At 47.9% G+C, this 25,441-nt stretch overlaps 2 protein-coding genes across 4 annotated transcripts in view; both read right to left on the bottom strand.

Moving 5' to 3' along the window:
* Positions 1-9,402, bottom strand: part of MICALL2 (MICAL like 2) — a 34,133-nt gene extending 24,731 nt beyond the window's left edge. The window contains exons 1-4 of one of the 2 annotated variants that reach the window (XM_074841234.1): positions 8,644-9,402; positions 4,713-4,779; positions 3,941-3,994; positions 188-1,108 (exon numbers count right to left, since the gene is read on the bottom strand). In XM_074841234.1, the coding sequence (XP_074697335.1) occupies positions 188-891 (704 nt within the window). In that variant the 5' untranslated portion in view covers positions 892-1,108; positions 3,941-3,994; positions 4,713-4,779; positions 8,644-9,402. Of the gene's footprint in view, positions 1-187; positions 1,109-3,940; positions 3,995-4,712; positions 4,780-8,643 lie in introns of those variants that run through there. The other variant, XM_074841235.1, reaches the window with a different exon arrangement.
* A 99-nt stretch (positions 9,403-9,501) lies between these two features.
* INTS1 (integrator complex subunit 1) overlaps positions 9,502-25,441 on the bottom strand; it is a 29,688-nt gene continuing 13,748 nt past the window's right edge. Inside the window, exons 25-47 of one of the 2 annotated variants that reach the window (XM_074841231.1) lie at positions 25,197-25,308; positions 24,584-24,745; positions 23,254-23,400; positions 22,744-22,842; positions 22,240-22,364; positions 21,340-21,594; positions 20,498-20,657; positions 19,737-19,877; positions 19,146-19,326; positions 18,939-19,062; positions 18,291-18,409; positions 17,138-17,225; positions 16,291-16,517; positions 15,239-15,362; positions 14,638-14,771; positions 14,055-14,247; positions 13,664-13,791; positions 13,051-13,163; positions 12,371-12,484; positions 11,399-11,469; positions 10,766-10,857; positions 10,540-10,649; positions 9,502-10,107 (exon numbers count right to left, since the gene is read on the bottom strand). In XM_074841231.1, coding sequence (XP_074697332.1) covers positions 9,992-10,107; positions 10,540-10,649; positions 10,766-10,857; positions 11,399-11,469; positions 12,371-12,484; positions 13,051-13,163; positions 13,664-13,791; positions 14,055-14,247; positions 14,638-14,771; positions 15,239-15,362; positions 16,291-16,517; positions 17,138-17,225; positions 18,291-18,409; positions 18,939-19,062; positions 19,146-19,326; positions 19,737-19,877; positions 20,498-20,657; positions 21,340-21,594; positions 22,240-22,364; positions 22,744-22,842; positions 23,254-23,400; positions 24,584-24,745; positions 25,197-25,308 — 3,135 coding nt within the window. In that variant the 3' untranslated portion in view covers positions 9,502-9,991. The remainder of the gene's footprint in view (positions 10,108-10,539; positions 10,650-10,765; positions 10,858-11,398; positions 11,470-12,370; positions 12,485-13,050; positions 13,164-13,663; positions 13,792-14,054; positions 14,248-14,637; positions 14,772-15,238; positions 15,363-16,290; positions 16,518-17,137; positions 17,226-18,290; positions 18,410-18,938; positions 19,063-19,145; positions 19,327-19,736; positions 19,878-20,497; positions 20,658-21,339; positions 21,595-22,239; positions 22,365-22,743; positions 22,843-23,253; positions 23,401-24,583; positions 24,746-25,196; positions 25,309-25,441) is intronic. The other variant, XM_074841232.1, reaches the window with a different exon arrangement.

Raw genomic sequence — 25,441 nt, 5'->3', positions numbered from 1 at the left:
GGGCTTCTGCTAGGGGCTGCGTCTGCAGGGAAGGCGAGGGCCCGTGGCGGATGGAGGGCCCGGGGTCCGCAGCTCGACGGCGGGCTGACCGCGGCCCAGCGAGGGCCCTCGGCCGCGAGCGGAGGGTCCCGGCCCCGCCGAGCCGGCAGCCCGCGCGTTGGCCTCGACGCCCGGCGAGGGTACTCACATGAGGTCGGGCCGGTGCCGGTGGAGGATGGCGCAGAAGGCGAGGCCGTCGCGGAAGGAGGTGGTCATGTTGGTGATGCTGACATCGCGGTACCCCTCGCACTGCTGCTTGCACCACAGCTGCAGGTTCTGGATGGCCGCCATGGCCTCGACGGGGGGCGGCGGCGGGGCAGGAGGGAGCCCCTGGCCGCGCAGCGCCGAGCCCGGCCGGAGGCTGCCGGCGTGTGGCGGCCGGTCGCGGTGGGGAGGAGGCGGGGAAAGGGGCGGGCGAGGGGCGGGCGGCGGCGGCCCCTCAGGGCCTCCCTCCGCCTCGCCCGGGGCCGAGCTTGGCGGAGGGCGGGAGGAATGGCAGAAAACGCGTGTGTGTTGGACGTGAGCGGCGGTCCTGCGTGGGCAGCTGCCGTCGTGTGTGGCCGGGGAGGGGGGCGGCGGCTGCTTCTCCACAGGGACTGGGGGCAGCGGCCCCCCCGCCTCCCCTGTCGCAACCTGGGAGCCCACGCGTTGGGCATCCACCCGGGGGATGAAGGAATTTTCCTTCGCGCCCACACAGAAAGTCACGTTTCCTTCGTGGAGGGGCGGCCGCAGAGGGGAGGTGTGAGGAGGAGGAGGGAGGATGAAGCGTGGCCACCCAGAGGCCTCATCCTGGCTAGGGAAGGAGAGAGGCCGGCCCTGGGCACAGGCTCTGCCCGGCCTGGGGCAGCCCATCGGGCATCAACCGATGTCGACCAGCCCCGCAGACGGGGAAGAGCGGGGTGGGTGGATGAGGGAGCCAGAAGGGCTGCGGTCCTGGCCCAGCCGGGCTAGCCACGGCCAGGAGCAGCAGCCCGACTGCCCACGGCACACGCGTCACAGGAAATAACTCACCAGAGCGCGTGCGGCTGACAAAACTGCCGAAGAGACAAGGTAACACTTTAAGAGCTGCCTATAAATTAGGTAAAAATAATTAATAATACATATAATATAATATATTAATGGCATTTCTATGACATGATATGGATAATATACATTAATATATAAATACCTCACAAATAATTCAGTGTGTTTCCATTTCATCAACAATCACTGGCCAATGTATTTACTTTATGGTAAGGATTATACATTTCATTATAAATGGCTTGCTGGGCATGTCAGCAACTTTTACATCTCCATTCACTTTATTATTAATGGTTTCCTGAACAGTAACGGCATAATAATGCACACAATGCAGCATGAATATTTTATGTGGCATCTATAGTCTCCCATTTATCATTTATAACAGGCTACAAAAACATTATAAAACATTTATTACAAATTTATAGATCACTTTATACTAAAACAAAGTTGTGTTATAAATACATTATTAATCCTTTATGCCATTTATAGGAATCCCTTGTAATAAGGCCTTAGCATATGTTGCTGCACAACCGTAACAAGAACGGTGTGGCAAGGAGGAAATATGGCACGGTGAGCCCGCTCCTGAGTACTGGGTGTATTCTGTGAAGGAAAGTATAAACATCTGCACTCAAAATTAATCAGACTACCAAGGGACCGATCAAAAGAAATGCTGGATTAACTCAAAGTTGTTGGGTGTTTTTTTTTTTTGCACTCCCTCGAAAAAGATGCTTCCCTTCTTGCAACTTGGAAACTTGCAGCGCTGGAGCCCTGAAAGCTGAGCTGTCCCACTTAGTTTCCACACCACCTTTTCATTAGATTGATAAAATTTGCATAATTTACAAAAAGCCAGCTGGCTAACGATGGGCAGCCCTTCCCATCCTCTGTCATCAGGTAACTTAGTACTTGGTGAGAAATAAAGAGGATGCGATGAGCTCAGGAAATGCATTTGTGGGGTTTCTTTTTGTAAGTCCCAAAGACTGTTTTGTTTATCAGTGTGCATTCCCCCCACCATGCTTGCAATCTACATAGTGCAGCACTGGGAAATGAGGAGGAGAAAACGATGTTTGAAAATGGAGTTGTTGCCAATTGCTAGTAGTACAAATAGTGAAAAGCAGCTTCTGAGCTCGGCTTTGACACAGCTGTAGTTACCCCTTTCAGATCTAATGGCCCAGATGGGGCACAGCCCAGAGAATGATATTTAGTTTTTTAAAAATATATTTGTTTAACATGACAATCTGTCTTCTAACAAACCCAGCTTAATGAGTCGATGCAGTTAGTCCCTTCTCATTACCTTGTGCTTTGGGAAGGGGCAGCTGGGGCTGGGTGGCAGGGGACACAAACCCACGGAGCAGAAAGCCAGGCTGGACTTGGAGAGCAGCTGCGATTTTCTGTACATCACAGGCCACTCCATTTCACCTCATCCCTCCCTGCACTGTGCCTGGTCATCTGTGTTTGACTGAGACGGTCGTATCAGAAAGGCATTCAGGCTTGCAGGTACCAGAAGAAGAAACTATTAGTGGCTGGCTCCAAGCTGTGCATCCCAAGAGAGGGTTAGGTTGGAGGTACAGCCCTTGGTACACCAGAAGAATCAGGTCCACGTTACATGCTAAGGTGATTAAAATGACATTGCTGAAGGCGTTAGCTAATGCAGTAATAGTACTACTACTGGCCCAATAATGGCTTTTCAAAATACAGGCATCAGCGACTTGTGCAGTGTTCTTAGTTGGTGATTAAGGAGAGCTCTGCAGGAGTTTATAGCTATGATGAGTCTTTAATGCACCAACAGGTAAACTAACAAGCACTTAGGGGAGGAACGGGGCAGGAGGGGAGCAGAGCTGCCTGTGCAGCTGCCTACCTATTACCCACAACTGCTGTTCTCCCAGGACATTCCTCATGGGATGACACGTACAAATCCTTACTCTGGATCATATTTTTCCCTTCAACATCTTTTCCTTGGAAGTGCCTTACATGTCCTCATCCTGTTTTGTGGACCTTGCCCACACTCACTGAGCTTTTCCCAGTGCTGCTGGGTGAAATTTCCCACCTGTGATGCACTGCTGGCTCATGGAGCAGAGTGTGTCCTGTGAGCACAGTGCCTGCACCCATAGATCCCTGCCTGAGGCGTGTGTGGAAGCTTGTTGGAGAGCAGCAGACCACAGACATGGACTGATTTACTTTTCTCTATTTAGACACTTAGTCTTTTCTTTCTCTTCCACAGTCCTTTTCAGTTCTCTTCCTAGATACCAAACTGCAACAGAGAAATGCTGAGTGCTTCCTGATGGTTGCTATGACTATGACTAGTGGGGATCACCCTCTGACATTACCTCTTAAATTTATCCTGGTTCCCATATGCAACAGTCTGGACTTTACCATTAGTAGAGAAAAAATTCAAATATATGACTAGGACCACCCTAAAGCCCAAAGAAAAACAACTAACGTTTGTTAGCTTGAGGACTTGAGGGAAGAGGAAAGGGTTGATTCATTATATGAGACAATGTGGGGCCTCATGAAGCTAAGAATCAAGTGATGCAGCTTTTTTTCATAAGACAGTGTAGCATCATGGAAAAATCACATCTTTTAACTGTTGTGGAAAATCAGCTGATCAAATTGAGCTACTTCATAATTTTGCTGCAGGCTGTATGCAGGGCTGTTCACTCCCAACAATAGGAAGTGTGTGTTGTAGCCAAGAGCTCTCATACATTCCCGTGCCAATGGCTTGTATTAAATTCAGGGATTCAAAATGAGAAGGAAAAAGTATGCGTCTCATCAGTAACATGCCTCATCAGCTCTCTCTTCCCAGAAGGCAGCCAGGCTGACTCCACAGAGACGGAAAGGCCCAAGCCAGGGAAAAGAAAGCCCCAACAATTTCACAGCTACTCACACAGAAATGCTTCCGCATGATACCCGCCTCTCCTCAGAGTCTGGCTAGTTTCACCTGCAAAGTAGCAGAAAAAAAATTATTACAAAATTCAAGTCTGAACATGAATTTCCACTGAAAGAAGATGAAAGTGAAATGTGAAGTTACAGAAAGAGGCGCTTTGGTAAATCTCTCCACAACATATGCCTCCAAGAAGATCATAAATGGTAAATCCATTATCCTAAAACCTCAAAAGACCAAAACCAGTGAGCATCAGAGCAAAGTGTGTCCTGTCACCCAGGTATAACACAATGTCACATCAAAAAAAAAAGTCTCTCTCACTCTCTCACAAGATGACCTGCTGGCTTTCCTGTCCCTCAAAACTGAGGTGAGGGACGTACTAGTACCGATGTCAGAAAATTACTTCCAGGCAACAAGGATGAGAGGCTGCTCATGTGCTGCATCCTACACACCAGGTGAGAAGGAAGAATAAAAAGGCCATAAACAGCTGTTTGGTGGATCACCAGAAAGTCTCAGGGATCTAAAAGCAGCTTTCCAATGGGATTGTGAATGGTGTTTGTTTCAGAAGTGACCTCTTCCGAGGAGGTGGTGATCCCTGATCTTTGCACTGCCATGGCAGAATGCTCCCTCTGGTCCTCTGGGAGGGGCAAACTTCATCATTCTTACCAGAAAGCAAAAGTGAAGGTGTATTTTGCTGATCAAAACCTGTTTGGTTGATGAGATTGGGTGAGGTGACCGGTATCTATCATAGCATCACCATGGGAGCAGGACCCACCCTGGAGCAGGAGCTGGCTTGACTGCTTTGAAATGCTGTGTCTTATCAGCAGAGCAGAGTTTAAAGCCTGGAAAACCAATAATATTTGTTAGTGATTAACAGTGTTAACCTGCTAAAGCAAAGTAGCAGTTTGCCTCTTCTAAGCTTGTTGTGGACATGAGTAAGTGAAGTCTCCTTTTCTGGGTAGTGGGGGTAAACGAGGTTCTTGTTCTCATTTCACAGGAACACAAAGGCATTTGCTCGTCATTCTGCTTATTGCTGACCTCCAAAATCCAGCTGGAACCTCACCCGGAAGAGAGGCTGGCTCTCACCTCAGGTTACTAACTTGATAGTAATAAAGTCCTTGAGATAGATAGCACAACTTTAAAGGCCAGAACTTTCCACTTTTGCACCAAATTGATGTGAAAACTACAAATTGCCTTGTTTTCACCCAGACCAAACCTGAAGCACCATGTGCTTTATTTGGGGGAGAATGGGGGCTCCCATAAGAAGTCTGTGATAGTACAAAATCCAAACTCCCTCTTTCCTGTCCTGGCCTAGCAGTGTAACCACTGCGTGGTCCTCCAAAGCCATCGGCACCTGCGTGTCCCTGTGTTGCTGCCTGGGTGGCTGCAGTGGATGCAGAACGGGGGGACAAGCCTGGTGTGGGGTCACTACAAGCTCTGCAAGACAACTCATGGTAGATGTGGTTCAAGATGTCTTACTCAACCTGTGCTGAGTGCCCTTAGAGGTCTCACTGCTCTCCAAAGTTGTTCCCAATAAACCCTGGAGAGCAAAACCATAAGCATCACTTTAGATTTTAAATCTCATTATTGGTTTAAAATAAAAAAAAAAAAAAGAGGGAGAGAGGTAATTTTATTACACTTATAGTATGTTTTCCATTATTTGCATAATTGTTTAATGTTAATAAGACAGTTAGCAATTTTTACAGCTTAATAATTACCCAGCAATGACTGGGGTATTGTAGCTTAATGAATTTTTTAATTGTTGCTGGGGGTCTTGACGTTTTCTGCCCAGTATCTTCTTAGATACAGTTAGAGATGCTGTTCATGCAAACAGGGTAACACCAAAGGCAAGACACCACCAGCTACACAGGACAGGCAGATATATTATTACAAAGGTCTCTTGACTTTAAAAGGAGGGGAAAATACAAGCTCTATATTCTCCTGCTTCAGGGCCAAATTATCTAAATACACAGAGAGGCAATGCTGAGATTTAAATATCAATCCACCTTAGGCAAATGCTGCTCCTATAGAAGCCAGGCTGGTGTGGGGCTGGCTTTAACATACCCAAAGCTAACAAAAGTTTTACCTTTTTTAGCTTTTAGTGAACAACTCCTTGAGTTAAACATGAATCATACCATCCTGAACTGTGGTATGGCCAGAAGGAAGTTAATTGAGGGCAGGCAGGGCTGGGATTGTGTTTGTCACTGACAGAGGTCACAGATGAGGTTGGCTGGAGGAAGAGGATGGTGGGGCCCCAGGGAGCAGTCCCAAGAATAGACTCCATGGCCCATGTTTACACACAGGCGATAATGCATAAGATTTCTTGCATGCTGCTCCTTGCAAAGCAAGGCTTCTCTTTCTTTACCCTTCTTCTTTTCTAATGGCTGTGAAAATGTTGGTGCCTTTAACCATGAAATTCCATTTGTTGGCTGTTACCTCTATACCTCTCCCTGTGCTTCCACTGTTGATGTAGTGGGTCAGGGAGATTTGCCTCTGAGCTTAGTGCTGGGACTCTTCCAGTTCTGCATCAAAGGCTGCCCCACAGGCCACTGCCACTGAGTCAAGAGCCCGCAGGCACCTCCCCAGTTAGTCATGCCCTGCTCAAGGCCAAACTCATGTGGTGCTCCAGGACACCCCTCATGGTTCCTGGGATGCACAACCCTGCCGCCCAGAGCTGGGTCAAACAGCCACAACCCTGCTCTGAGGCATCGGCACCTGTGTGGGGCCGCGGTCCCAGCCACACCAGGCCTGGCAGGGACAGGGCATGGTCAGGTTAGAGATGCCCACCTGTGCCCAGCCAAGGTCCATCATGTCCATCTCCCTCCTGAGGCTGTCACATCTGGGTCATAAAGACATGATGTTTTGATCATGGGACATAAAAACATTTGATCTTTGCAGCAAAGAGAAATAATTTGCAGTAGAAAACTGCCAGAAGGCTGCTCCAGGACTGCCCAGCTCCTCCTGGGCTCCCCTTGCTCCCCAGCCCTCTACCACCTCTGCCCAGCACCAGCCGGGCAGGCACCAAAGCAGGGCCAGCTGATGCACAGGGGCTGTGCCAGTCCTGCCCCCAGCTGGGTGCAGCCACAGGATGCTGGACAAGCCTGCCGGCGGTTTTCCCTTCTCCACGGTGCCTCCCCTAGAGCTGGGAGAGGAGGAGACCAAAAGCCTCCCCCTGAGGCAGGGTTGAGTGCATTCCCCAGCCCCACATAGACTCTGACACCAGCCCTGGCTGCCCACGGCTCTCCTAGGACTCTTGACTACAGCAGATCGTGGTAGAGAAGTGTCTCAGAATGATTTTGCACCACTCTGGGACGTGTGATGGGGAACGCAGACAGGAGCGGTGATTTCCACTGGGTGAGTCATGGGGGCCGCAGGGGCTTGGCCAGGAATGACGCTACAAACCTCCGCCCCGCTCCTCTTCTAAGCAAGGCACCAGCTCCCTCTGACAGAGGAGATGGCCCCAGCCCCTGGGAGGAGCCCGGCAGAGCCCTGAAGGGTAACACTGTCAGCTCAGAGACAGGAGGAGAGAAGGTGCTCAGCCAGGCAGAGATGGAAGTTACACAGTGCTGATTAAAAGGCGGGCGAGTGTCAGGACATCAGTAACGCTGTTGCTAACTGGTTTAGAGCTGTCACGGCTGCCTTCAGAGACAGGAGGGACAGGCTCCTGCCCCGAGCTGTCTCTGCACAGCCAGGCGCCCCTTGACAGCCCTGTTCTCAGCCCTGATCTGGTTTCGGTGATGTGCTCCAAGCCAGGGCAACCTGCTTAGCTCCACTGGATCCAAAGAGGGTGGCAGCAGAGCAAATGCATTATGGGAACCTTCGATACAGCAAAAAGGAGATCAACAAATCATAGATGATGCTTTTTGTAGTGGGAGATACATGGGAAGGCCCAGCTCTGTAGAGTAACCTCCACCCACATTCCCTCCCTTTGAATTTGTTTCCCCGATCTCCCAAAAGATGATTTCTGCAGCTGCTGAGAGAGATGCTCCTTCCCCCTTCTCAGACCCATCTCTTTTCACACTGCTCTGCAAAGCCTGGCCGTCCTGGTCAGAGGGGTCACATTAAGTAGTTCTGTCACATCCAAGCATCCCTTGCTGCTCCGAACCAGGCATCTTGGAGCTGGTCTGCTTGCAGCAGGCATTGCCCAACAGAGTAGAATCTGGGGCCAACCATGCTATTTGTTTTCACCTGTAAATGTTTCTAGCTGCAGCCCTGGAGCAGGATTTCTGGAAAGCCCCACCTGCAGGAAGGATCTTCACCAAAGCACTACTTTGATTTGCTGCCTTTGTGTGGTAACAGTCTTGAGCCATTTTCCTTACTCCATGATTCAAAGTCCTGGGAAAAGCCCTTTTCCAGCCAGTCCCACAAGCTCCCAGCTGCTGTAGGCCCACAGCAGCACCAGAAGAACTACCTCCCTGCTCTGACAAACTGAGCAGTACCTTAATGATGTCTGATAAGGGACTACGGTAAGAGGAGCTAGTAATCTCACTGGGAACCCTTTAGACAGGCGTTAATCCTGCTGTCACTGAGCCCCTCAGGAAAACCATTTCACTGACTTGATCTTCTTCAGCTGTTCCTCCACATAATTTATATGTAGCTAATTGCCACAGTAGTGGCTCCGGATGTGAAGCAGATGCTGCTGAGGAAAAGAGCATGTTGCATCCTTAAGTGATGGCTCTAATCTCTTTAAAAGCAAGGCTACTCACAGTTGATGGGAGGTTCAGATCTCTCCCTTTTCTTCTCCATCTCTCTGCAAAGCCAGCTGGATGTTCATTCATATTTTGACCCATTAGCAAAAGTGCTCAGCTGTGGCACTCCTCATTTGAAAGAACGGACAATATTTCTCTACCCGACCACCCATGAGGTCACAACTGTCCCTGCCACCAGCAAGGAGATACAGACTTACTTACAGCTATCTATAAAATTCCTCCAGGATCTTTGTCTTTAGAATACTACAAAGATTCTCTACTAATAAGTGGAGTGCCAGAGGAATAGAGACAAACAACATGAAAGCAAACTGGTGACTGGAATTATGTGAGACTGGAGAACGAGATGTTAGTTATTTCTCTGGAGCTGAGGGAAGATGACACCTCATTTTCTGTCCTCAAATGACAGCTGGCAAATAAACCATCACCCCTATCAGCAGACAAGGACCAGAGATCAGTGGTCAGAAGAGTCACAGGGAGGAACTGGCGGATGCCAAAGAGGAAACCCAGCTGTTTGTTACAAGACTCCACTGTGACAGTGGCCAGCTGCTGGGATGTTTGCAGATGTACCAAGAAGTTTGCTTTGTTTTTAAATAAATGTTTTCTAAGGAACGCTTAAAAGTTGTCTTGTCAGCAGTTGGTGCTGACCAAACTCATCTATGATACCCCACTGACCCTTCTAAACGTCCTCCATTTCCTGTATATCCTGTAAAAGGCCAGGATAGCTCTGTGCACATTTGATCACGGAGACAGGTCTTCCAGAGATGCTTTGTCTAGAATAACAAGCAGCTGAAGAACAGGGAGAGAGGGGTGTTAAGCTACATCTAGAGGCAGCACAGAGCAGAGACAGGCACAATGGAAACAAAGAGAATTTTAATTAAAAAAGAAAAAAACCACAAACGCCCACCCCCAGAAAACAAAGTGGTCTCTCCTCTGCACAGATCTGCATGTTCCCTCCAACACAGAGAGTGCAGAGACTTCAAGTGCAAGGGCCAGCGCTCCCTTCTGCTCTCCCAGCAGCTCTGCCTTCTTGGAGACAAAAAAAACCAAACAGCAAACCGATGGCCGCTGCCCCAAGACCCCATGAAGGAAGTGGTCCCTGTTTGGCACAATATTCAGGAGATTTTTCTCCCACAATAATGGTGTCTTAGCCAGATGGATCGATCCTTGCCCCTTTCAGATCTTAAGTCAGCACACTCTCCTTTTCCAGCAGTCTGGCCTGCTACATCACCTCTTTGATCCTCCAGCACGTGGGTTGAAATACACTGTCTTCTTACAGGGCTTCAATGCAGCTGACGACTCCAGTTAAATTAATTCCTCTGGAAGTGGAGTTCCCAAAACCACATGTTCATATCATGGCCTCCATGTGCAGAACCTTCAAAGCCTCTGAAATCTGGGAGCTGGTGTCAATCTGGCCGTACATCCCCACCAGGAAGGCCCTGTGCAGTAACACTGCTGCGTGCTCTGTGAAAGGGAAGGACAGCATGAGGACCGACCCGACAGCTCCAACGTGCAGGCAAGAGCAATCCACCAACAAACACCGACCGGGATGAACGTTTGCAGCTGTGCAAGAAATTCTCTCCTTCCATAAGAACATGGCACAATCCACTTTCTAATAGCTCTGTGGGTATGTGATCATGTGAGGGATCACAACTCTGAGAAAATCGTAAGGGAGCAAAATCACTTCAAGGAAGCCTCCCCTGTCTCTAAGAGAAATCTCCCCTGGAATGCTCAGGCCAAAGCTACTATTGATACAGATCATCTGTGTGTCTGATGGCCTGGTCTAGGCGACACTGACCCCTGGCAACTTCCCAGGGAGGCTGTTCCCAGCACAAGAGCCCAGCTTTGACCCTTGTGAGGCCAAGCTTGCACCAAAGGTGGCAGATACCAACTTACCTTGGCAAAGGAGGGTGTATTCAGGCAGGTTCCTCAGTGCTGTCTGCACCACCTCGAAGTCTCGGCTGCCAAGGCAGTACATGAAGGTGGGAAGGAAGTCTGCAGCAATGCTGGGAGTAAAACATGGCAGTGTCAGTACTGTCCAGATCACCACCAACAGGCGTGCAAGATGGGCAGCCAGTGCCCATCAGTGACCCAGGACAGCCCAAGTTCCAGTGGTCCTCACCTGGGGTCGTTCTGAATGGAGCGCAAAGCCAGGCTAAAGGCCAGATTTCGGCAGGACTCCTCTGATGAGCTCATCAGCTTCTGTAGGTTTGTCTGAAAGATGATGCATAAATTAGGATCCCAGGGCCATCCAGGGAGCACAGACTCCTCAGACTTGCTTTACTACCCCTCCAGCACCAATCCAGCCCAACACACATCCAGCAGGTACTGGCTGAGCCAGGAAATCCCCCTCTGTAAGAAGGATTATCCTGGTTTTGAGTACTTTAAAGCACCCTTCTGCAATCTTATTCCATGTGGGACAGCTGAGTTTTCCCTAGGCTCCAGTGTTTTCAACAGAGCTGTTCTGCTCTCTCCTTGCCCCAATACTGGGAAAAGGACAGAGGGCTAATTAACTTCTCTATGTCAGAGGAAGAAAGTGGATGATGACAGACCCAACATGCAATGGAGAGAAGATTGCAGGGAAGTAAATACTGCCTGCTCTCAGAAGGCCTAACTGAAGATAGATTTCTCCCAAGATGCTGCAACAACCACCCAAAAAGCAGAGGAAGGTTAGTATTTAAGCTGGCTGTGCCACACAGACTCCGGTGAAAAGAATCTCTTCCTTCCAGTGGCAGTTTGAGACACTAATACTCACAGCGAAAAAGGACAGAATTTCTGGCCTCCGTCTGGACATCTCATCAATGTCTGTCAGCACCTCCAGGATGTCTGGTGGGAGATACAGGTTGAAAAGGGGTGACTGAAATTCACTGATCCAAAGGATCTTTTTCCCTACAAATCCAATCTCCCAAGCAGTCGTTTTCCCACCTGCACACAGACCTAGAGTAATGAAGGCAGTTCTTCAAAAAGAAAGAGAACAGGTAGGTCACGTGCCAATCAGCACATCCCAACCTGCCCAGGCAGAGGTCACCAGCACTGTCATGCCATAGGCAGGGGGAGGAGTGGAGTGGGGTGTGAGGTTTCAATTCCAGAGCACCTTCTTCTGTAACTGAAAGATCTTCACAGAAAGCCTCTTTTAGAAAGTGTCCAGTGTCCAGACAGGATTTCCTCCCCCTATTTCTAGTGAGGAAGGAAAACTGTCACCTCAATACTGCAACTTAGGTCTGAACACTGGACACCTGTGATTTCAGAAGACCTCTGAAGAAGCAGCATGCTGTTCCCATATGACAAGTTCACATGATTTTCTTCCATGAAGGCCATTTGGGGATTTCTAGCAAAATCTGGCTTCTCATCAATTTGGTATTTCTATATCATTAAAAAAATAGCATTCCTATCAGCACTCCAGGCCTGGCTTGACATGAACTGCAGCACTCCTTGAATTACTAATACTATTTCCCAGAGCACTTACAAGATCCTTGAAGAGCCCCACAGCAGAGGCAGTTGCAACACTGCTGAGCTAAGTGATAACAGCATCATAGGAAGCCTCTGTCACAGAATCACAGAAGGTTACGGACAAGTTCATCCAAAACAAAACCACATCCTAACTGATGGAGACTTCCAAACATGACCAAAACAGGAAACTAGCCTGTAGCTGACAGATAAGTAACAGGGTTGGTGTAAGTCTGCACTTGCCCTGCATCTTTGTGCAGCTCTGCAGGTCCTCACTTACCCTCAACTGTTTGGCCTCTAGAGAGCCTCTTCATATATGGGGCCATTTCAGCCGGCGTGAGAGGAGTGAAGAGAGACATGCTGACAAGGGGGAGAGAGCCAGCTGCTGCTTCATCTGGGGGAGAGAGAGAGAGAGAGAGAGCAGGTCACTCCTGACAGTTTATGTAGTTCTAACAGGGAGACAGGTCCAGCATTACCTATCATGAGCCAACCAGCAATACTGTAATACAATTCCTGGCTCTCACACTGTCTCTAGCCTCACTGCACCTGCTCGTACCCCTCAGCTGACGCAAAGAGAAGGAACCTTCCTGAGCTTCTTTTAATACTGCATAATTTTCCCAAGCAAGTTATGAACAGTGGAGAAGTGGATGCACCCTTAGGGTCTCCTGACAGGTCAATCCTTAAGTGTGGCTGAGGAAGGCAAAATCCACACCAACGAAACTCACCCTTGTTAAGAGCTGTTCTGCTACAGTAGTGATACCACCGACAGGAAAGCAAATTAACCCATCCCAGATACTGGTTCCAAATTGCTGAGTATACAAGGGCCATTCTCTGCTCTAAATACCCTTTCGTTGGGCTGTTAAGAGAAGAATGAGCACAGCATATATCCCATTAAAGCATCTGTGCTCCAAAACATACTGCAGGTTTACCAGCTGGAGTAACTCTTCCCCCCAGACTCACCATCCTTCTCTTCATCGGAGCCCCTGTCCAAGATGCCACTCTTACTAGGCAGGCTCAGCCCAGCCAGGAGGGACTTCAACATTGCTAGGTCACTGTTGTCTGATGACAGGTCACTGGGGGAAGAGATGGCATGTTTAGCTTTCAATATCAGTAAAGGCATGAGGACAAGTAACAGCACATATATGTATGCTAAAACGAGTAGTTTCTCAGAAGCAGAAACAAGATTTTTTTCATCGTAACTGGAACTCAAATGCATTTTTCCCCATATCTGCAGGTGGGACCTTGCAGCCACTGCTCAGGGAAAAAGACCCTCCTGTTGGCCTCTGGAAATGACTGCAGAACACTACGATGCCTCAGTAGGATGTTTAGGCCATTAGGTGAGTTGAAATCATTACCTGACTTTCTTGGGCTCAGTTTTCACCTAAAAAGGGATATGCTGCTGTGGTGGTTTGACCACAATAGCAACTTGAGGGAGCTAAGGGTGAAAGAGTGCCATATTAATAGCTATTTTGTCACATCCTCTTGCTGTCTTCTGTCTGATTAGCTCATGGCAGCCTGACTGTGCGAGCTCTCCACGAGCAAACCATGGGCTAACCGGAGTAAGGAAGCTTACTGGAGTGGATCCGAGTGCTTCTGCAAGAAGGAGACAGCTGCCTGGGCATTGCATGTGATGTACTTATGGATAAACTGGACAAACTTGCTGATGAAGGCAGCCAGGTGCCGCGAGGATTTTCTGTAGTTCTGAGAAAGAATCGAGAAGATGTGTTAACAAAAAAGCAGAGATGCACTGCCCCATCCTGCACCTCTGGGGACCAGGGAGCAGCTTCTTGATCTCCTGCCTGCTCTTTAAGCTCTCCAAGGTACGTGATACACTTTTTTTGTTCTTAGGTATATGAATTTTTTCCCTTAGAATGGGAGAGAGCTGGGCTTGCCCTGTGTTACATGAGCTTCTCCATCTAGTGGCTGTCAGCCCGCGCATGGAGGGGGAGCAGGGACTTTCCTACCAGCAGCAGACGGATGAAGGACAGGAGACAGTCCCATAGTGCCGCCTGGTGCTCGTTCTGGAAGACCTGCGGCTGGAGCAGCTCCAGGATCCCCAGGACGTGGATGAAGAAGGTCAAATGATTCTGCTGCCTGAACTCCTGGAAATTGAGGTGAACACGGCCGTGCAGCAGTGCTGCAATCATTGGTAAGTGCCTGAAACGCCAAACAGAAGAAAATCCTGATTAGCCTGTTTCTAGAAACAGTTACACATTGTTACACCTCAGTTCCTGGAAGGAAGCATCCCTTATCCTCCCCCAGGGTCCTGGATTTGATCCCTGTATCCATAGAATCAGCAAGCCCCACTTCCCACCCATGCTCTGTTCTCTAGCCTCCAATTCCAAGAGGACTGTTTCCAGACAGACATGAAGCCAAAAGAGGTGCTGCCTCATTATAAGAGATATGACTTTGCTGCTATTTCTCTTGACTTCTGTACATGAATGTGGATTGCCACAATCATCATGATTGCTGCGAGTTTGTTCCGCTTCTAGGACAAGGGTGGATGCTTTTCAATGAACTCCAGCCACACAGAGGGTGAAAGGGTACCTAAGCAGCAGGATGGGATGAGCCACAGCTAGCTTCCTGCAGGCCATATTGGCATCCCACACGCGGCTTTCTGATGACTTGGAGTCACTGGTGTCTGCAAGGAGGTTAATGAATCTGTGAACCAGGGCATCGAGCTAGAAGAAAAGTAATAAGTAAACAGTTAAGAAGTTTAAAGCATAATCAAGTCCCTGGCTCTTCAGCAATTTCTTTCCAACCACAGAGTGGGTTAACAGAAACTATTTTCAGGTAGAATCTGCAAGCAGACGCAACATTCCAGCTGGCACAGGATCTGAAGCCCCCAGTCCCTACAGACATCAAAGCAGGATCAGACGCCCGCACACTTGTGCATTGCAGAAGCCTTTGGCACACAGAAGCCTGTGATGCTTATACTATTTTATAGGAGGACACTGCAAAATAAACCACACCTGAACTCTCTGCTCCTGAGCGTGCAGGCATGGAAGGTGGCAACAGAAGAGCAAGGTAAAGAAACCAAGTGACCCAGGAAGCTTTTGCCAGTCCTCTCCTTTTAAACTGGGTATCAAGGTAGCATCCACTCTGGGTATACAACTGGAAAGGGGCTCTCCTATGCCTCTAACTTTACCTTGCAAGTGCTGCTGTCTCTGGCTCCTTCACTGGTGAGAAGCATCTCAGGCATAGGCACAAGTAGCTCGGGAAGTTGCAGGTATATCTGAAGCAGAAGGTCCTGGCAGCATTTTCCCACAGAGCTGAAGGAAAAAGGGAGAGGTCAGCCACTGGTTACTATGTTAGCTCAACCAGCAAACATCCCAGACCCATCAGATGAATAGCAGCCTCCCTGCATATGCCAAACAGACCATGTAAAAGAGCAGCCACTGCTAATCTGCATCACTCTTTTTTCAGTCTTTGCTTCTTTTGAACTGCTCAAATCATTCACAATCTACATGGATCCATCATTAGACCATTTGGAGTTAGAAAACTGCAGCTACAAAGCTCTGCTTACGTGTCCAGTGAAGAGTTCCTGCATACGGTACTCATGGTCATCTCCATCCCAAGTGGAAGACTACTCAGAAGCACAACTAGTCAGACTAGCCAGCCTGTTCTCTACACACCAGCCCTCTATAGATCCCTGGCACAATCTGTACAGTGCAATGGCAACTGAGATTACTCAGTTTCTTTTCTAACATCACCATAAGCGAGGTTAGAATTAGGTCAGTTTGTTTCACTGCCACAAATACAGTGCTACCATAGCTGTTGGGAAACAATCTAGTCTCCATTCAGCTTTGAGAGCAATCATGGTCAGAAGCAGGATGCCTTATGAGCAGTGATTCAAGGGATGGAGTAGACAAGAAATCCCACGTTAGGAACTAGTAATTAAAAATAACCATTGCCTTGAAGAAGAAAAAAAAAAAAAGCATGGCAAGCATTTCATCCTGAAGTCCTAAAACTAAAAAGGCCCTTAAACTTCACTATTAAAGTCACCTTCCTGGTCCAAGTACCATTTAAAATGACTTATTATCCCCCCAAACCTCTGGGAGAATAGTGTATACTTTTCATAGGGGTTTTGGAACACAATATTCTTAATGAAGACATTCTGGCAGGTCTCATCATTACCTGGCTGCCTGTGCCCATGTAACTACAATTACAGTAGACACTGCTCCCCATTTGCAACCCCACCTGCTTCCCCACTGCTGGATGCAGCTGGTCAGATACTCCGTTACTTTTTTGATGCTCTCAAGGTCCCCATGAGAACAACTGAGCAACAAAGGCAGTCGAGACTGGATGAGTGTGCAAGAGGCCTCTTCAGTGTTCTGGTATCTGGTTTCTGCTTCAGCCAGGATCAGCTCCACCATGCTGATCAATTCCGATGCCTTTAGGTGGAGCACGAATTCCTCACGGCGCTTCTGTAATGCAAGAGAACATCCAAAATGAATCCACATCAAATCCCTAGATCCTTAGTTCCTTCTAGTCACACCCTCCCCAGCTGGAATGGAACATTCTTAGAACTAGACTTAAGAACTGGCCCATATCTAGAGCTCTGAAAGCATGCAACACAGCCCAAATGAAACCTCTTCTACTTCTGAACTCATTTACTTACATTCTAGCATGTGTGATGGGTCAGAAACCATAATACATTCACTAAACCAAAGAAATTCTTCTGTGGAGAAGAGATGCAACGCCCTTTTCTTTGTAAAATGGGAATTATCCCACACTGGGTTTTAGATTGCTCACCACTGCAGCCTTATGCCTAGATCTTTAACAGATATTGTGGCAATTGCTGCAGAGGAAATGCCAAGTGGGCAAACTTATGTGTGTTCACATCAGCTTTTTGCACTCAAAATTGCCACTGTAATATGTAACATAGCAGAGCAGCTAAGTAAACAGCTGAGGTACAGGCAGCAAACTTGGCATGCTGCACCTGTATCACTCCAGCCACCTCTTGGCCATGGAAAAAATCAGGCATTGTGAAAGCATTGTCTTTCACTCCATCCAGAGAGGAATCTTGGAAGAACTGAACCACTACCTGAGGAGTTCTTTGGTCCCTTCCCTGCCAGATCCGAGGAATGTGAATACAGGCCCACAAGAAATCCAAGGATGCAGTTGGGTCAAACCTGCCAGAAGACAAAAGAAGACAGATTTGTAATTAGAGGCAACACAGCCCTCGGGCAGCACACAAACACATGGTAGTGTCTCTAAACATCATGAGTACTGTGAAGAAAGAAACATCTGCAAATGTAAAAATAGGATCCATTAAGTCCCGAGAAGGGGTTTGGTTCTGTTCCCAGATTATGACTAAATATTTGTTGCAATAAGCACAGCACAGGGTACAGAGCTGAACAAATGGCATTCAGCAAGAGTGTGGTGGCTACACGGAGTCTTGCACAACAAGGCCAAAAGTTGGTCATCAACACAAACAATTGGTACAATCAGACCAGTGACCTTCCTGTCCCAGTATACAGAACATCCTATCCTGGCTGGTATCCTGGATTGCAGAAATTCATGAGTTTGTTAGTGAGCAAGAGATCAAAAATAAAATAATAAGCAAACTGAAATACTACCAGCTTTAGAAGTATTGCTAGTTTAGTCATGTCCTGAATTACTACTATTAGGTATTAGCATTTCCTCGTCCATAAGCACAAGTTTAAGCAAGATACTACTACAGTGGCACATCAGTATTTGAGAGCAGTGTACAGAAGCTGGGAGCTAGGGCTGCTCCAGAGATCAGAACTGGGAGCCTGATGCCAGGAAGGGGGTTAGAGAAAGCCTGGTAATGGAGTTTAGTACAACCAAAAGATCCAGCAGAGCCTGCCCAGGTACAGAGACTGCTGTCAGTTCGCTATCCAAGCCATCTTGCAAACCCCATGCTCATAAAGATTATCAACAAGGGCAATGCTAGATGGATTACCCAGTGATTAGCACTTCCTGTTTAGAACACAGCCAAATCTTTATGTGCTGCTTCCATCAAACAGCAGGTAATATTTATATCAAGGTACACAAATCAGCAGGACTGAAATCAGCATCCTTCTCACAAAGCCTGTTTTTGGCTGGGTTACATCTCCTGGCAGACGCACCGTGGAACAAGGCAGCTCTTGTTCTCAGCTTCTGTTTGTTCTCTCTCAGACACAATGAGTTGCCCAACTAAAAACTCCTTGCTAGGCCTAAAAAACAAGACTCACCTTTGCTCCCGGTTTCTGCAAAGCAGAAGCCTGATGCACTGGTGCAGCGTGGTCCAGCTGGACTGGTGAGTCAGAAGCGCCAAGAGATACGGGCGGAAGGAGGGCACCTGGGACCCTGCCTGAAAGGACCAAACAAGGAAGAGAGGTAATAAACAGATCCTTGCTGCGTGGATGTAGGAGACACTATGTATATTACAGAAGGATGACGATCCAGGCAGGCAGACAGCACAGAAGACAACACATGGATTTAGGATTTGAACTGCAGTACTTTCTAACAGAACATGGCATCAGCCATGAAACTGTTTCAGTCTTCGCTTCGGAATATCCCTTCTGGGCAAACTATTTATCTGTCTGCAAAAATACCAATGAAAACACAGCTGGCTGGGCTGCTATGGGACTATGTTGTGTCTGTAACGCACTCTGAAGTCCTGAAAAGAACACAGCTGAGGAAATACAATGATAAGATGAAGCAAAAGACTTGCACTGAGAAGGATGCACTAGAATCCCTCTCCTAGTCAGCCTATGCTCTTTGAAACTCGTATGGCAACGTGTAGCAAAACATAAAACGACCCCTTGGCCTGTTTCCGGGTGCAGGCCACTACCCCAGAAAGGTGGTTTCAGCACAGTAGTCCCCCCAACAACTCTTACTTTGTTCCAGGAGAACAGTAGTTTCTGCTGGAGATCAGGGCAGCTGCTGATCACCTCTGGGTCCAACATCTCCAACCAGTCATTAAGAAGGCCAGAGGTCGGCCCTAGCCAAGCTGCTTCGGTACTGAGGAGAAAACAAAGCCCATATCAGTGGCGATGTCATGAACCCATACCTACCAGTGAATTCCCAATGTTGCCTAGGCTCACCTGCAACTGTCCAGCTCCTTCTTCACTGGTGTTTCTTCTTTGTCCTGGAGTAGCAAGGAGCTCACCACAGCAATTGGTTTCATGGCAGGAAACCTAGCAGTGGTCTCAACAGTAGCTGAGAAGAGGACAGTCAGGAGTTCCTCCAAGTACGGAGAGTGAGTTTCAAGCAGACCCTGAAGGACTAGCAGAGGGAGAAAGATGTCACTCATTAACTTCAGGATGTGGTGAAAGCTAGGGAACCTTATAAGAGTATTATGAAGGCAATCATTCCAGCATTCCTGAAAGCCTGGCTCAGTAAGGAAGAGTGAAGCCATTTTTATCTGGGACAGTAGGCTTCTATTTCTTATGTTGTTAGTGGAAACCAACAGTTTGCCGAGAGACTTAATCCCAGCCCAGTCTACAGTTTATAAACCCACATACCAGTGCAGGGGAAGGAGGTGATACAAGATAGGACCAAGTTTAGATCAGTTCACATTTTCTGATCCAGGCAGAAGGCAGCTTCCCACAGCCTGTACAGTAGGCACTCCCTTGCTGGGCTGGAAGTTCAACCTGCTGCTGCAACAGGGAAGGAGAGCAGAAGGACAGCCATACCTTTGCTGATGAGCTCCGGCTCCACATTACACTTCTCTCCTGATTTCAGGGTTGCAATGATGGCACGTACCGTGGAGCTGATCAAGTCGGGGTCACGACGGAAAGTCAGAGCTTCTGTGAGGTGCAAGAAGCCACCTCGAACTGCAAAGAAATCACAGCACTGGCATCACAGGGCCAAGCCAGCTCTCACACCAGGCTTCCCTTCTACAGATGCCTCATGTGGCTCCAGAGCACAACTGCTCAAACACACACACTACACTCTCCTGCCATTTTACTCCCACCAAAAGCCTTGACAGCTCTTCTGCATGTTACAGGAACATGGGGCTAAGAGAAAACTCTATAACCACAAACCCATTTCCATGTCTAAGCTCTTGGTTATAGACAACTCCTCCCAACAGATGGCAGACGATAAACAACTCTACAAGTCATGATGTGGCCTTGTTCCAGAGGCATTCTTGCATGCTCATCTTTCAGGACTACAGCTAGCACAGAATTCCTGGCCTGAACAATTGGAAGTTTTCCCTGAAAGATCTGCTGTGCTTGGTGAGATGCTACCAGGTGTCTACCGCAGAGCCAAGTCACTTGTCTACATCCTCATGGAGTTTATACAGCACAGTACAAAACCTCTCTTCACTACACCTAAGCGTACCTCTCTAAAAGGCAGCCCACCACACTTTCTGCTCTGGGTGCAGTTTTGTTTCTGTCCCTTTCTTGTCCCACTTTGTCTACTCTGAGTCCCATAAGCTGCACAATGCCAGTACCGTCACTGATCCTGTGCCTTGAGGAGTACTGCACAGCAAAGGCCTTCAGCTGAGCACGCAGAGGACCATCTTCCACCGCAGGGTTCTCCAACCACTGCAGCATCTGCATGAGGACTTTGAAGAAGAGCGAGGAGAAGGCAGTGTCCTGTGGCATGCAGCGCTGGGGAGTGCAGCGAAAAAGACTTGCTTATACACACTTCAAGAATACAACAAAGATAGCAGGAAGGATGCAAATAGTGGCACATACTGCCAAGAATACATAGAGCACGCCTACTCTGTTGGACCATACCCACTCAAATGAAGGCAGCGGCTTCCAGTGTACAAATGCAAGGCGGAAGACTCAGTTACACACACAGTAACTCTCCCAGCATAACTAAGGGTAACTCATGATGAAAGGAATGAGATATTTCATTGGATAAACCTCAGCCTGCTGCAAATATTTCTTTAAGGAATTACACACTTCAGCTCTCAAGTTGTCTGCAAATGCACTGGCTTGCAAGACACATCCATGCTACAAAACAGCACAGACTAGAGACCCCAAAACCAACTGAGACCATCAGCTGCAAATCCCCAGTGCTGCACAGTTACCAGACTAGGTAAGGTACACCTAACCCTGCAGGTAAGCCCCGGCTCTCAGCAGGGCTAGGCTGTGGCCAGCCTGCATCTAGACGCCCATGTCCAGGCAATCTGAGTCCCTCTGTGCCATGCTTCACAGGCTCCATTTCCAGCATTACACAGGTAGAGGGCCTGCACACAGCAGAGCAGATGCACTGCAGACTTCCTGTTTCTTCCTCACCCCTCTTTGTGAAACACTACAAAGGTTCTCACCTTACACCACTCACCTGATACTGGTACAGCTGGCGCATCAGTGGGCAGGAGATGAAGTGGTTACGATGCATTGCCATCACCAACGCACCACTGTGCGGCGAGTTCATCAGTGCAGCTACTGCCTGGAGAAGTCGTGCTGTGATCCCGGTCACCTGTGTGTTCCCTTGGCGGATGCGAGCCAGTTCCTGCCCCAGGGCCTGCTGCAACGCCAGGGCAAGTGGGCGCAGGTTTGAATTCTGCCATCGTGGGTCTGGATTTAGTGGGAAAAGCTGGTAGGACACAGATGGGAATAAGTTTATGAGAGCAAATGAAAGGACTTGCTGTACCATAAACATCTTGAGGCAGAGAACTGATTGAGAACAATTATACTGACTGTGGGCTAAATGGGACCTTCCAATACAGCTTTTTCAATATTTTAGTGTCTGGTACACTGACACTGCAGGGGGATCACCATACTACTCAAATACAGGCAACCAACTTGGCCAATTAATTCCCTGTAGGCTCCTTCTGGAGTCAGTGGAGAGAGGGAGGCTCTGCAAGCAGACAAGCCAGAGTACAAATGCTGTTTGCACACAGCTTTGCTGCCAAGGCCCTGCGAGCATTTCACAAATCCTCCATCCACTGCTGAGAGGAAAGGCACTATACACAGAACAAACAAGGTGCAGAATCAGTAACATGCTAGTAGGCACTGACAGTATTAGGCATGATCAAAAGCCACATGTTCAAACTACAAGAAAAAAAATCCTTCCAGTATCAATGCCATCAGGCTGTAATGGTGCAGCCCAATTACATGCAGGGCTTTCATACTCATTGACTGCAAACACTGCAGGAGGAAGGGGTCAGAAGATGCAAGTATAAGAGAAACAGAAGCTGCTGCAGGGAAGTAGCTGATCAGCTAGAGGTTATACCAGTACCTGCAGAAAGATGCCTGCCAGATCATCTTCTGGGCCCAGAACCCGGACCTGGCTTAAGGCCCGGATCCGGCTCTGCCCTTGAGAGTTCTCAGGACTAGATTTTGACCTTGCAGTCTCAGCACTGTCTGCAAGAGGAATAAAAGAAAAGAAATAAAAATGACGTTATGGTAGCTAGCATCTGGAGCCCCAACCCTAGATCACTTCAGCTTTACAGTCTCTATGTACTGAGGAGTTCAGTAGCTTTTCTCTTGAGGCCAAGCAACACCTATTTTTCCATATCACTCAGAACAACTCATTGTAGTAAACTCCAGAAATACTGGAATTTCTCCCTTTGCCAAGAGCAAAAACCTCTAGCAAGGACCGGTGTCTAACTGTAGCTTGCTGATATATTGCAACATGACCCCTTCTGAAGACAGCTCTTCCTGCCCCTCTCAACAGCAACAGAGGAAGGCAGTTTGGAAGATGACTTCGATATTCGGAAGTTTAGGTTATCCCAGGCAGTACCTCGGCGGGCTGGTAAGGAGGCAGTGAGCAGGGAGTGGAAAGTCTGGCCTCCTGTTGCTCCTCTCTCATGCTGAACCTCCACAAGGTGAGCCATGTAGTCTGAAAAAGGAAAAAATATGAACACATCACCGCCTTACTCTCGTCAGTAAAGCAGGACAGAATTGGTTGCTGTTTGTACAGCTCCCACAATGAAGAGAATTTGCTGTTCCCATGGGCTATGTAAATGCGATGCTTTTAAGCCTTTGTTCTTTTACAAGGTAGCCCCCAAATTACTTTTTAGACTCTGTACAATCCAATCCACAAAATCCTTCTCTATTTCAGGAAATACAGCCAAGGGCCATCCAGACAAGCTCTAGGGAGGTGTCTACAGTGACAACAGGCTGCCAAAGCAGCCTGTGCACAGGGTTTGCTGAACTAGTTTGGATTTTTCCAAGGAAGTCACAGGAGATACTCGTGAAAACTGTTCAAGAACAAGTAAAATGCCTAGTCAGCCTCATATGAAGCTCTTACTCTTGTCCATGATATTCTGCTCCAGTGTCTGCGGGTCATGAGATACTGCCTGATCCAGGTACTGCAGGAGTTTGCTCATGCTGGAAACTGGGATTCCAAAAGACTGAACAAAGAGAAGAAGCTGCTGCGGCTCCAGGTCCTGCAGGGCTGAAATACACAAACACTGAGTCCTCAGACCTCTGAATTACCCACAGAGGGTCAACTTTATTACCTGATCTTTGTGCTTTTGGCTGAACCAAGTGACATGTTAATGACAGGGCGGCAGAGAGCCTAAAGCCAGAAGTCTGACAGCTGCCTACTATGTTTTCTTTCTTCTGCAAATCATTGCCTTCTTATTGCATCTTCCAGTTAATTCACTCACTGGCTAATTTGATCTTCTGTTTAATTTGATCAAAACCTCAGGAACCCAATAATTCATATTAAAAAATAACTTCCACCCTATCTGTTGATGGCTGCAGGCAGGAATTATTGAATAATTCAATCACTGGCTATAGACAGCTGTCATTTAATTAGTAAGAAAGGGACAAAAGCTCTGAATACTAAGAAGAAAAAGAGGACTGATGAGCCGTGCAAGGACAAAAGTAACTACAGGTACAGCTTACACCCTTCAGACACCGCTTTCCACACTGCAAGCACAGGGTGCCCTATGGAAGTAGTGCCATGCCTGTTGTCTGGTGACTGCATAGCTTAGTTCAATCTGAATTGTTGTAACAAAGATGGGACTCCAAATCAGAGTCCCCCATTTCCTTTAAAATACACAGCACAATATCCACGCAGACTCGCTCCCCTACTTTAATAGTGACTGCATATAAAAGCCAGCAAGATTCAGCACTTGGATCAGAGCAGGAGGAACTGCCTTTCACACTGCAGTAAGGAGCCCTACCAAAGGCACTGACCTCCTCTTCAGTCTCATCTTTCACCGAGTTCTGCTCTTAATGCTGTGGGGATTAACCTATGGGGTGTGATGGTTAGTGAGGTTGTATCCGTTCTCAAACCCTTGGTACCTGAACTACATCATGGCTGAGCAGGGAATCACCCTGGGATATCCCATAACAGCCCCTGCCTGGAACCAGCTCATATTCTGTACATCTGTTTAACAGCCCTAAGGGACATAGCAAAGACTCTATTGTATGTTTAGATTGTGACTGTCACAAAATTCAGGGTCATGCTGCTTTCTAAATGCGAGTTCCCTGCTCAGCTGCAGTGTCTGCGGTGACTGATGGTCCCACCCAAAGCCATCCACGTAAGCACACAGAGGACTTGAGCAGGGAAGCCTCTCCCTTTCCTTTCAGGAGGGTCTGAAACACCAACAAACATCCTGCAGGCTCACCTGCATCCACAAGACGCGGGACCTCAGAGCGGATCATACGCAGCTTTAGCCAGTCGGGGAGCAGCAGAGCCTCCTCTGAGGTGTCAACCAGAAAAGCAGTAGGAAGGGGCTTTTTCTCCGGGAACCATATATCCAGTAAGGTATAAAAATCACCATCCCCTGCTTAAGAGTGGATACAAAATTATCTCCCATGTTCATAAGCACCCAGAACACCCTGCCCTTCTCTATACCAATCACCAGAACACTTTCTTGTTGATCGGTCAGAAACAACTTTGGAATAAACACTATCAAGTGGAAATGTGAACTACATATCTGAGTGCCCAGTTCTCACACTATAGTAAGTCTCTGAGTCCTTCTTGTTTAGCTGGGAGGGACACGCCATCATTTTAATACTTCTTGCTGTTTGCAGAAGGCAAAAAAATAAGCCTGCAAATCCTTCACTCTGTGCAGCAATATTCTGCTAGATATTACAGCTACAGACAAGTATTGCAAGGGACAAGCCTCTGAGTAGAAGAATTAACACCAGCCTGACCTGTTAGGAGATGGCAGATAGAGAAAAGGCTCTCTGTATTGTCCATGACCCCTTGAATAAATCTGAGCACACTTCACTAACCTTGAGGTGGCCCTAGGGTCAGGAGAATAACCATGGCATGAACCACAAGGATGTGCATAGTGGCTGTTTCCCCACTAGTCCAGCGAAGGAACACCTGATCCTGGGACTCTGACTGGAAAAAGTCAGAAAAAAAACAGGATGAACAAAGGTGGGGAGAGAAAGGAGAATGAGATCTGCAAGATACAGATGAAAGGAGAATGTGAGAATGACAAATTCAGTCAAAGTTCCACCTAGCCCAATATCTC

The sequence above is a fragment of the Strix aluco genome, chromosome 15 (assembly GCF_031877795.1).
Source record: "Strix aluco isolate bStrAlu1 chromosome 15, bStrAlu1.hap1, whole genome shotgun sequence".
Lineage (NCBI taxonomy): Eukaryota > Metazoa > Chordata > Aves > Strigiformes > Strigidae > Strix > Strix aluco.
Note: the sequence above shows the minus strand (reverse complement) of the source record. Positions and strands in the feature narration are given on the sequence as shown.